The sequence below is a fragment of the Nelumbo nucifera genome, chromosome 3 (assembly GCF_055504915.1).
Source record: "Nelumbo nucifera cultivar China Antique chromosome 3, China Antique-T2T, whole genome shotgun sequence".
Lineage (NCBI taxonomy): Eukaryota > Viridiplantae > Streptophyta > Magnoliopsida > Proteales > Nelumbonaceae > Nelumbo > Nelumbo nucifera.
The window spans coordinates 110609562-110621800 of NC_142651.1; the positions used below are offsets into that span (position 1 = coordinate 110609562).

At 37.8% G+C, this 12239-nt stretch overlaps 1 protein-coding gene across 2 annotated transcripts; it reads left to right on the plus strand.

Moving 5' to 3' along the window:
• The first annotated feature begins 567 nt into the window (after positions 1-567).
• Positions 568-5108, plus strand: LOC104607173 (putative polygalacturonase). 2 transcript variants are annotated; one of them, XM_010272736.3, is made up of 6 exons: positions 568-1075; positions 1762-2091; positions 2527-2647; positions 2725-2899; positions 3021-3091; positions 3939-5108. In XM_010272736.3, exons 1-6 carry the CDS (start codon positions 1058-1060, stop codon positions 4658-4660), a joined length of 1437 nt encoding a protein of 478 aa, XP_010271038.1. In that variant the 5' UTR covers positions 568-1057; the 3' UTR covers positions 4661-5108. The 2 variants fall into 2 exon arrangements, with proteins under 2 accessions (XP_010271038.1, XP_010271039.1); XM_010272737.2 differs by having other exon boundaries at positions 571-1075; positions 1774-2091.
• Positions 5109-12239: the final 7131 nt, after the last annotated feature.

The window sequence follows — 12239 nt, forward strand, 5'->3', positions numbered from 1 at the left end:
CAAAACAAAAACAAAGAAAACATATTCTGAAGTAAAAAAACACGTTCTTCAATTTTTTGTTTAAAAATCATGTCTTCTGTATATCACGTTTCATAAATCATATAATTTTTATACTATAAAATTTGCTTTTATTTTAAAAATCATTATTTTGATGGTTGGTTTTTTGAAACAAAACCAACTTGTTTTTTTTTTTTTTTTCTCTTTTTAAAACAACAGAATTAGAAACAACAAAAACTTTCATGTTGTACAACTACAAGGAATACCGTGTAATTACATTTACAGTAATTCTTCAGGGTATATTGGTTAGCTTAGATCTTAGGGCATTCTGTAACATACAAATTGACTACTTTCAAATTCAGGGATTTTTAATAAAGGAAACGAGCTTTACTTATTCATTTTTTTTTTTCACCTGTGATCGGAACAAGCTTACAAAATGGAGAGACAAGTCAAAACTCCAAATAGAGAAATCAAAGCTATAGTTTTGATAGATATTCCAACTGAATCATATAATTGTCACTTAAAACGTCATGCAACTTAATCTCTGTTTAGCAAGGAAGTCTATGACACCACTGTCCTCAAATTCTTCCAAGTGCCGTCAATCAAAGTTCCAAAAATATAATCCAACACTCTACTTCTCTGCAAAGTGCAAACGGTGTCATACTACTACTTCGGTTTCATCGAAATCTTCTGTTCCGTGCACCAGACACCATCCAAGTATCCTTCATTTTGATCACAGACACAGTAAGAGAGAAGGAGAGACAGGTCCTAGAGAAGGTGGACACAGGGGTCCTCTATGGGGCCATAGTTGTTTGTTTTTTGGCGGGCAGCAACGGTCACTTTCAATGATTTTCTTTGGCCTGTGACTCTCCAAGTTCCATCTAACCAAAGCTTGTATATTGCTTGTCATTTCCATCGAAACGTCCTCGAGGCTTCTTCTCCCAAAGGCCTTGTGTGCTTGGGCTTCTATTGTTTGATCAGACAAGAGTGGGTGGTCCGGTAGCTGTAAAAAGTGGAAGCTTGGGTATTGGGCTGAAAGGGAAGAACAGATCTCAATCATATGAGGAGATCTGTAACTGTAAGTAATTTTACTCCTCTCATGTTCTGTTTTGTTATTCCTCTTTTCTTCTATTCTATGTTGAGAATGGTCTGAATTCTTGTTCTCTATCTATAAAAAATAAAAATCTCCTGCTGAGAGCAGAATGGGATCTGAGGGGAAAATGCTTTCTTTTCCTTTCTCTATTTCTTTATTAGTTGTTTTTCTTCATGTTTGGAATTACTGTGCTTATAAAGATATAGTACCTGAACCATCCACGCTCAGCCAAGAAGAAGAAAACGATTCTTGTTTCGTTTCACATTTCTATTATGGGTTCTAGTGGGTGCTCTGTTTTTTTTTCTTTTTTAACAAAATGTCCTTCAATTGAACAGAGCTGTTCTCTCGATCTAATGGTACTTTGGATTAGAAATGTCGAGCACCACTTTGTGTTACTTTATTGGGTTCAGATCCACTGCTAAATATTTGTGCTGTTGTATTTCTATTTCAGAATGTACTTCATTTTACCCACATTCTTTTCTTTCTGTTTTTTTTTTTTTTTTTTTTTTTTTTTTTTTTTTCCTTACCCTTTTTTCATTTCTACATCCTTGGTTTATCAGATAGTCTGGAGTTCTCAAGATAAGCACTGTTGAGACTAAACTTGTATAATGGAAATTGCATCTGAAGAAATCTATTTTTGCTGTTGGATTTTGGTATTAACTTGAATTCAGATCCCCTTTCAGCTGCTGGAGGTGATTCTGGTACTTGCATCAATGTGTGAAGCTCAATGGGCTATAGGTAGCAGCTCGCATTGCACACAAACAAGCCCGAGGGAAGTTCGACCACACAGTGTCACCATAACTGAATTTGGTGCTGTTGGAGACGGCGTAACTCTCAACACCAAAGCATTTCAGAATGCCATTTTCTATCTCAACTCATTCACTGACAAGGGAGGGGCCCAGCTTTTTGTACCTGCTGGTCGATGGTTGACAGGAAGTTTCGAACTCATCAGTCATCTTACTTTGTTGTTAGACAAGGATGCAGTAATCCTTGGATCAACAGTAAGCCCATTACTCCTTGTTCTAAGATGTTTCACTTCAAATTACATAAATGGAGCATCAGAATCTTTCTGATGTGCTCTGTTTATTTGCATGCCCATAGTCTGGCACACTGCAGAGAAACTTCAATAGATGAATGGTCTAACAGTCAGAAAATTAGGATTGGAGGAGGTGAGGTTCTGAGTGATTGCTGCCAAGGAATTTTCCTAAGAACTTGAGTTTATGTTTATGTCAAGGCAGTTTATAATCAGTAATAAAGTTTGTAGTAAACAGAAGAAAGACCGCCTATACCCTCTTTGGGCATCAAAAACCTGCATTTGAGTGAAATGGGTTGTCTTCAATCAGCTGAGCCTGTAGTGTATCTCATTTAGACATCTCTGTTGCAATGGTCTATCCACAGCTCATTATTTAAATCAGCTAATCTCTGGTTTGTTTCAGCACTCTGATGACTGGCCTGTTATTGATCCTTTACCCTCTTATGGACGAGGTAGGGAATTGCCTGGTGGAAGGCATAGAAGCCTAATCTATGGACGCAATCTGACAGATGTCATTATAACGGGTTAGTGATAAAGATGCAGAACTGAACTCAATCTATATTTCACCATTTTTTGTGATTTTGAATAACTCATGGTACAGGTGACAATGGAACAATTGATGGTCAAGGCAATGTCTGGTGGAACTGGTTCAGAAATGGAACTTTGAACTATACTCGGCCCCATCTGGTTGAGTTGATGAATTCAACTGGTGTGATCGTCTCAAACTTGACATTCTTAAACTCTCCATTTTGGACCATCCACCCTGTATATTGCAGGTTTGTCCCCTCTGAAAGGATTTAACTGCCTCTCTGTTTGCTTACCTCTGTAAAAACATTGAAAAGTGGAGATTTTTATGTATTAGTGGGAGAGTTGAGACTGTTTTTGCTGAATGAACAGTGAAGTTGTTGTCCAGGATGTGACAATCCTTGCCCCTCTTGATTCGCCAAATACAGATGGGATCAATCCAGGTGATTACTCAATAGTTCTGTAATTTTTTTTGGTGACTGGGAAATTAACATTTCTATTGATTTAGGTTGCAGCCAATGAGTAGTTGAACTTAATCCTTTTATTCAACTCAACAGTAGACCTTAATCCCAACTATTTAGGGTCATCTACATAATCCTGTCTTACCATTATGCTTTATCAAGAGTCAATTCTTCAATCAGATAATAAGTTCTCAGACCATTTCTTATTACTTCAGTCCTTGTCTTCTTTGGCTTTCCCTGTACTCTTTTAAATCCTTGTACTGAAACTTTCAAGGGCACATTGGTTTCAATCTCACCTCTATAAAGATTCCTAATCAAAGAAACCTAAGAAGACAGCTTCAGGTTCTTATTCAACTTGCTTCCATAACAGATGATTCAATGGCAATTACATTGGAAGACAAATCTAGAATGTGGCCTCAGACTCCCAATTCCTCTAAATCTTTAATTAGAGTTTCGAGAAAGAATGACAGTTACAGGATGGAGAGGATTGAGCTTCTTAGCAGTTAATGTTTTTCAGTCAATTATAGCTAGGTGAATGTGGAAATGAATTTAGGTAAAAACACATTGCTTAACCAGTACTAGCTTATTTGTTCTCTTATTGGTCTCAATGGTCATATTTGTAGAATAGAAACATGCATGGATGTTTTCAATCAGCAAAAACATATTTGTATAGAAACAAAAGTATATTATGATGCATATTTATTAGATTTGAAAAATTTTACATAAATATTTTCTTCTTTCATACTTGCTAAAAAATTAAAAATGTATATCAAGAAACTGTTTGTTTGAATAAATTGCATCCTGATTAACTTTGTTTAAATGTATACAGATTCATCAGATGACGTCTGTATTGAGGATTGTTATATTAGCACGGGTGATGATCTGATCTCCATCAAAAGTGGTTGGGATGAATATGGCATTTCTTATGCTCGACCCAGTTCCAACATTATAATCCGACGCATTGCTGGACAGACATCATCAAGTTCTGGAATTGCAATTGGGAGTGAAATGTCAGGTGGTGTATCAGAAGTGCACGCAGAAAGCCTTCAGTTCTTCAATTCAAAAACTGGCATCAGAATAAAGACATCTCCTGGACGGGGTGGGTATGTAAGAAATGTCTATGTCTCAGACGTAGATTTGACAGATGTAAAGATGGCTATTAGGTTGACAGGTAATTATGGTGAGCACCCAGATGCATCTTATGATCCAAAAGCCCTCCCCGACATAAACAAGATTACTTTCAAAGATATCAGAGGAGATAATATCAGTGTTGCAGGCCTTCTGGAGGGTATTGAAGGAGATAATTTCGTCGACATTTGCCTGTCCAACATCACCCTCAATGTAACCTCATCTTCCCCGTGGAACTGTTCATTCATTCGAGGCTATTCTGACTCGGTTTCTCCAGATACCTGTGAGCCTCTCAGAGACAGAATCTTCCCTCACCATTCATCTTCTTGCTACCACATATCCGATGATTTGCAGACCCAAAGTGATAGAAAGCAACAGTCATGGTTGATGCCACGATTAAGTTTTAGTTTTACTATAATATAGTCTTTGGTTCAGTAATGCAAATAACTCTTTTTTTTTTTTAATGTAAGCATCTCCTGTCCCCTGCATCCCCTGCATCCCCTGCACCCCCTGCACCAGGGGTGGGGCATCAAACCCCACCAGAAGGGTAAAAAAACAGAGAAACAGAAGTCAGAAACTTTGATTCTTGCCATTTCTCATCATGACAGTCTGTTGACTCATGGTGGAAATTTGGATGGATTTTTTTTTTCCTTTTTTTTTTGGCTGAGTAGTTGACTTGTGACAAACAAGGTCTTGACTGTTGAGGGATGATTTGTTTCTTGTAACTTTGTGTGCAGTGACAATAATTGAGTGATTCATTGGACATTGACATACATTGATGACATGCTTGTATTACCCTACTTTTTATTCTTTGTAATACAAGTTGGAATACAAAGTAGACAGTCATGAATGAATTTATGCAGAGAGCAAATTGCGAATTGGACTACTCACATCTGGGGGTTGTTCCCTGGATAAAGAGGTTAAGACACTTGATTCTCATGTGACAAACATCTCCACTGTGAGGATTAATCATATTTCATGTTCTATACTAGCTGAAGATTCATTTATACAGAGGATATAATTTCGTTTTTCTTTGTTATAAGCAGCTAATATTTGGGTATTCTGGAGTCTGGACTAAAGAGGCATACCAACAAATGTACAGAACTGAGGTAGACCTCATAGATAGAGTTTCGTCAAGCAGGAAGCAGCCCACCTAAGACTACTTGGAACTTCTTGGCCCTGCATCAAATACAGACACAAGATATGTCTCTGTTTTTTTTTTTTTTTTTGGAAAGAAGATAGAACTCTTAAGCTAAATGGGAAAGGATGCATAGAGATTCATCTAAAATGTAAAACAACAAATGCTTTACAAGATGACGAATCATTGAGATTAAGGTTGTGTTTGGTTAAGCTTCAGAATTTGTGCTTTCAAGGCTCAAAAGCAGTCCCAACCTCAGGCCTTGTGCATTGGATATTGGAAGTATTTTGGGTTCAGATTAATCTTTTTAGAGAAGTTACCAAACGCTCAAAAACACTTTTTTGGCTCAATTTTGTTTTTCTTTTTCACAGCCCAAAACTCAAGAGAAAAACCTATCCAAACGGAAACTAAATTATATTTTTAGAAATAAACTTGAGAGATCCATGATGGTAGTTCCTCAGTCCTCATCACAAAAGTGGTTCCACGGCGCCATAATAGTCATGACATATGCTACTCCCTAGTCAACCCAAAAAGGCAAAAAACACGTTCTTATGAAAAGTGAATTTTGTTCACAAATTTATAGCCTTCATGGACAACAGGACAAGGGAAAATAAAATTATTAAGGTCTCATGTACAAGGCTTGAATTTCCAACCATTCTATATCCTATAAATTCTGTAGATAAACTCCACATTAGTATTGTATTTTCTGTCTGCTTGGAGCTAGTTATGGGAGGATCATTGCTTAGTGCAATGGATCTTGGGAGCATGAAAACATGGGTTTGAATTTAAGAGCAGCTACTTCAAGTATCACAGTCCACCCAGTCCAGGACCTTTGATTGACAGAACCAAAATTTAGTAAAAAAAACCTTAAGATGCCAGATGCAGCTATAGATATGGACAGGGGAAATGGAAATACAGGTATCCTCCATCCCATGCAAATACCATGCTTTTATAAATATTAGAGTCCGGTCCAGAATCGGAATCGGAATGGGCTGTAACAGTTGTTTCTGGTTTCAAAAACAAAACCAGACAAACACCCCCTTAATAGTCATAGAAAATGTTTGAGTGGCGGACTGCAGGCACCCAGAGTTCCTCCAAACCCTTCAGTACGTAGGGGGAAGTGATGGATCGACAGATCACCACTGTCCACTACTGAAGCGGCTGAAGGAACTCTCTAGCTCTAGGTGACACCAAACGCTACTCTACCTTTCAAATTGTTCAGGTTCGGTGTTGGTCGTTTATATACATGAAAAACCAAAATGCAGAGTAGTGTAGTGTAGTGTAGTGTAGGACGTCATCTCTTCAAGTTGAAGCCCAGCATATTTAATTATTTATTCCCTGATTTATTTGAGTTGAGGATGAACTTGGTCGTTTTTGCAGACTGTTTCTTATTTTCAAGTGCCCAGGTTCGTAGCTAGCTGATTAGTTGGTTGGTTGGCCACAGAATCAATTTATAGCTAGCTTTTGGTTACCTCTATGATGTTGAGCTGATTATATGAAATTAAGGGTCTGTACCCTGAAATCGGAATCGGAATGGGTCATTTCGATTCTGGATGTTTGGTCGACTAGAATGGGAATGAGGAATCAGAATGCCATTCCTCCATATTGGGGAATGACCATTCCCGATCCCCTCCCCTGGAATGTGATTCCCATTCTGTTATTAGTTTTCATTTTTTTTTGGACAAAAAACCCCTCCAATCCAACCTGCGGTTGAGTTGCAGTGAGAAGGAAGAATCCCATGCTGTTGCCGTTGCCGTTACTGCCGTCAACCCCATCTCCGGTGAGGAGGTCAATCTCTTCTCTCTTTCCTCTCTTCTTCTTCTTCTTCTTCTCGCATTCCCTCCCTCTGTTCTGTCCTTGCCGATGCAATGGTCGTTGTAGCGGCAGATTGGACCGAAATCCCTCTCTTCTGATCTCTCTTCCCCCATTTTCCTTTCTCATTCTCCCATTTCCCCTATTTTTTCCTGATTTCTTTTATCATTCCTATCACTCTTTCGACGAGCAAAGCACAACATTTACGGATACTTGTTCATCGTCTTCCCCGACAAGATGACAATCCAGTAGAGGCGCGAACCCAGTCATCCCGACAAGATGACAATCCCCTATTATTGTTCTTTGTCACATGTTAAGAAAAACCATCTATAACAAAAATCGCTCGAGAGAATCCATCTTTCTTCCAGATTTCAAGCAGAGTCCACGCCAGTGAGGTTGTCTTCTCCTGTGAATCACCCCCGTCCACATTCATGATTGTCATTGTGTCTCACAGCAAACAGCCTAAGGTGAAAAATCAACTGAAACTCGTCCTTGCTGCATCGATCAAGTCCAGGCCAAATCCCAACTCTGGTAAATACGACTTTTACTGTGTTTTACTTTGATTTTTTTTCTGAATTTTCTGAATTTGATGTTTTTTTTTTTCTGAATTTTGAGTATTTTCATGCTTTTTTTTTTCTGAATTTGCTGCAAAATTATTGTAATTTTTGCAATTTTCTGCAAAAATTCTGCATTTTTGGTATTTTTTGCTTTTTTATTTTTATTAGGGGAAAAATTAAAAATCATGGCTGATTCCGATTTCAGCCTCTTGATAAACCTAACAGCATCAATCGGAATCCGATTCAAATTCCTGTTTGAACCAAACAGGTAGGGGGAATAAACCATTCCAATTCCGATTCCAAAAGATTCCAATTCCAATTCTGATTCTAATTCCGATCACGAACCAAACGGACCCTAAGTGTATTTCCACTTTCCTAAACACAAACCCAAATATTCCCATCACTGAACCAGTGTCTAGGATTTCGTTTTCATTGGTTGCAGCAGGCTTATTGCACAAGTAGATATCCAAGTAACTGACCATAAATGTCGTGGTAATACTTAATAGGGCTTTCTCAGACCTGCAAGCTTTTTGCCTTTTTAATTACTATTTATAAAGAGACTTTATAAGCATCTAGATAATCAGCTTGGCTAAAAATTGGGATGTAAAAAGAAAAGAGAGAGAGAGAGCTATAATCCTTTGATTTTACTGCATATAATTAGATGATGTGGAAGATTTTCCTCTCAAGTTAAATAAAAACTTTGCAAGAGTAAGCCCAAATCAAATGGTAATAACTTATCCGATAAGGATGATTTCAATTCTGGCATTAGCATATTGTTTTAATGGTTGATCCCAATTCTTCATACATGGAGCAGGTGGCAAATTATAGGGGCTCAAAATTTGAGTACAGTCTTGTTTTAGTTTCTTGTTTATGTAGAGTAGTGATTGAATTGGAACTTTTAGATAGTGTTTGGTAAAAGGAATAAAATCAAATGATGTGTCAAAATGAGAACATGAAATCCATGAGTCAATTCTTGATTCCCCAATACCACCCTAGCTAATGCCTACCATTGGTGTCTAGTCTCCAAATGGCAAAAAAAGTCAAAGATTTAAACCTCCACTGATGCTTATGCTAAATACCAAGATCCCCCTTTTTTTCAAGACACAAGACCTCTTTTATGTAAAACTGTAAACCTGTTCATGGACTCATGGCTAAGTATATTGAGGCAGAGAGAGAGATTAAAGACTAAAGAGTTCTGTATTTGAAGATGACAAGAAGAATTAAAAAGGGCAAAAAAGACTTTTTAACAATCCTATTAGACATATATAACTCTGATAGGGTAAAAGGTAATTGACTAAGATTCCACCATACAATAGTTGTTTCTGAATTATGGTCCCCTTTCCCTTAATTCTCTGCCTACCCAGTACCCACTCCGTTAAATAGCAATTTGTTACAACCAATTACCAGATCTATCTATGTAAAGGTAATCTGGACAACCCATTTATTAATTGCCCATTTGAGAGGGCTGAGATGAACGTTGACTGGGCTAAACTGCTTCAGCTGTTACAATGGACTGACTGAATTAATTTGATCTCTTTAGATTGCATTTGGAAACGATGCAAATGGAGTGTAAATCCCAGTTCAGGGTAAATTTACATTCTAATTTACTTTTGTTTGTGTTTGACAATATTACATTTTTGCATTGATAAATGATAGACCAATACATATTTACATTGATAATAAAATGTAAAAGTATATCAATAAAAAATAAGTAAATTTGTATTCAAGTGGCCTTTTGATTAAAAAAAAAACATATGCTTTATTGAAATCGGCACGGGTGATGTGAGCCCCAAGTAGTTTACCGGGCAAATTGATAAGTCGGGCATTCCTGGCCCACCAAGCAAAATCGGTGGTTTCTTGGTCACGACCAGCTAAAGCTAAAGTTCCATTAAAGAGCGTTTCCACGTGGTAGAAACCTCCTCAGGGAATATAAGGTTTTCATGAGGCTGATCCTGAGCTGCCATCCAAGCACAAATCCCTTCGTTTAAGAGAATATTTTTAGTGTAGAAAGTTTCAAATTCAGGATCTTCCGCTGCATGGATTTCCTGGGAAACATGATTGCATCCATTACAGCTAAAAGTTTGTCTGATAAGAAGGTAATTAAATTGGGTTAGTGTAAAACTAACCCAATTTTACAATTTATATGAACCGTTTTACTTTCTACATATTTGCATCGTTTCCAAACATAGCCTTAATTGATTTTTTTACAAATATTGCCTGTTTGGGAGGGCTTTTGGAACATAGTTTCTCACATTAATTCCGAGTTGGGCCTGGCGTGGAACTCAAAAGCTGTACATGTTTGGTGAAAATCCAGCCTTCCAAATGCAAAAAAATAAAAAAAAAGAGTTCACATCTGCCCCCCACAAAACGCCCCCCAAAAACGCCCCACATGCACATCTTAGCGTGCATTTAGAACATCTCCCGTACTTGTCATAGGGAGATGTTCCCAATACATCTGTAGGGGCAGATGTGACTTCCAAAAAAATCGCTACTGTAAATTAAATAGGTGTTTGACATCAGTACTGGGAACATCGCACTGTTTTCTGAGAAAAAACGGTGTTGCCACATACGTGTTTTTTGAGAAAACAACATTGGTTTTGTTTGGTACCAATGCTGGCAGCAGCGTTTTCAACACTGATCTATATTATCCAACATCCAAGATGATGCCACATCATTACATCATTGGCAACAATGCACAATTTTCTTAGAAAATATTGAATTTGGTGTTACTCTATACCACACTTTTCCGATTTCCAAAGCATAGTCTGAAACAATGTTTTTTCTAGAAAAAAATGGTACCAAACAAGAAGATGTTATTTGAAACACAGCTTTCTCTGACATGATGCCTACATGGTGCCGTTTGGCACCATTTTCTCAGAACGGCATTAATGCCAAACATTGCCTAAAGCTACTCTAGATAGCTTGTCCAGAACATGGGTGCTGAAACGGCCACGATTCAATCAACACAACTCACCTCGAACATACTATCTGTACATAAGGTTCACCTTCACCAGACGCTGCACTCCAGCCCTCCCAAATAGCTGGCACCATGTAAAATCCATCTAGTACTCGAATATCAAACTTTCAGTCTAGGCTAGCTAGTCAAAGCGATCGAGGTGCAATTATTCAACTAAAGAAGAAGGTGACCATGAAATTGCAAAACCATGATCCTCAAATTAACCAATAAACCATGGTTTTCAAAATCGGACCAGACCAGATGGTTGGATCGAAAAAACCAGGAACTGGTTAGGTGACCGGTTCCGTTTTTACCAAAACGTGATTTTTGCCAAAAACGTTGATTTGGCCAACAAAACGCTGATCTGGGTGGTTGAGTCATTTGAGCCGTTCAACGGTTTTGACTATTTTTAATTTTTTTATTTTTTGTCAGAACGAGACGACTGTTCGACCCGAGAACCGAACCCCTAACCGATTCGTTATCCGGGTCGGTTTTAAAGACCTTGCAATAAACTCCAACCTTTGATTGGGCCATATATGCAAATTGTGTGCTATGTCATGTGTCAAGTAGATAGCTGCTAGCTATCCGATGATCAGGGGAATGAAGGATGAATTTAGGGGGCGTTCTTTTTTTAGATTTTGAGAGGGGGGAAAGTTGGTCAATGGGATTTTGATTCCCATTAACCAAGAATGTCAGAGTCAGATCGAAAAACTGAGAAAGAGAAAGAGAGAGAGACAATACAGCCGAATGGTGAGTGTGACAACTTTTGTTAGTCGACACCCTAAAAGAAATATTTATATTAAGTTGTAAAAGGATATATCTACCCTTAATATACATGAGAGATATACAGAAAAGAAAAGTAAAAGTACAAAAATAGCCCTACGGCTAGATTTCACTGTCTCTACAAAGAAATCCATGTTCATTTTTCAGATTTATGTGGGGATCAGTGAAAGTTTTCCTGAGTAAGTGATACCCGTCTCTTAGGTGGGTAAATTAACTTTCCCATGTAGGGGAAAGTTGTCAATACTTGAATGGGACAAAAATGCCCCTTTTAAAAATGAAGTTTTTATAGCTAAGATGGTCATTACTTTGTTTATATAGATGATGCAGCGTGGAAGCAATGAGAAACCGGGCTGGCTATGCAAGCACCGGGCGGTCGCTAGTTTCTAGCGAAGAACACCGAATTCTCTAGGAGAGAGAAAAGGTGGCGAAAATAGGAAGAAGAGAACTTGAAGAAATTCTGAAAATATGAAGTATGAATTGATGATTAATTTTGGGAAAATAGTAGTATTTATTATACATTTGGAAATTGTAAAAGAACTAGGAAATAACAACTAGGATAGATCTAAATATCTAATCTGATAGGATTGAACTCTTCTTGGTTTGATCTCCACCGTCCGATCTCCCTAGATGCATGGATCTTGGATTATCTTGCTAATCTTGATGCTTCTTGGAGTCTTTCTTGATAATCTTGGAAGAGTCTTGCTTTATCTTGCTAATCTTGGAAGAGTCTTGCTAATCTTGGATTCTTGGATCCCT

Coding starts and splice junctions, on each gene's coding strand:
- LOC104607173 (XM_010272736.3), top strand. Junction 2,092..2,526: donor CAGTAATCCTTGGATCAACA/GTAAGCCCATTA, acceptor GGTTTGTTTCAG/CACTCTGATGACTGGCCTGT. Junction 2,900..3,020: donor ATCCACCCTGTATATTGCAG/GTTTGTCCCCTC, acceptor CTGAATGAACAG/TGAAGTTGTTGTCCAGGATG.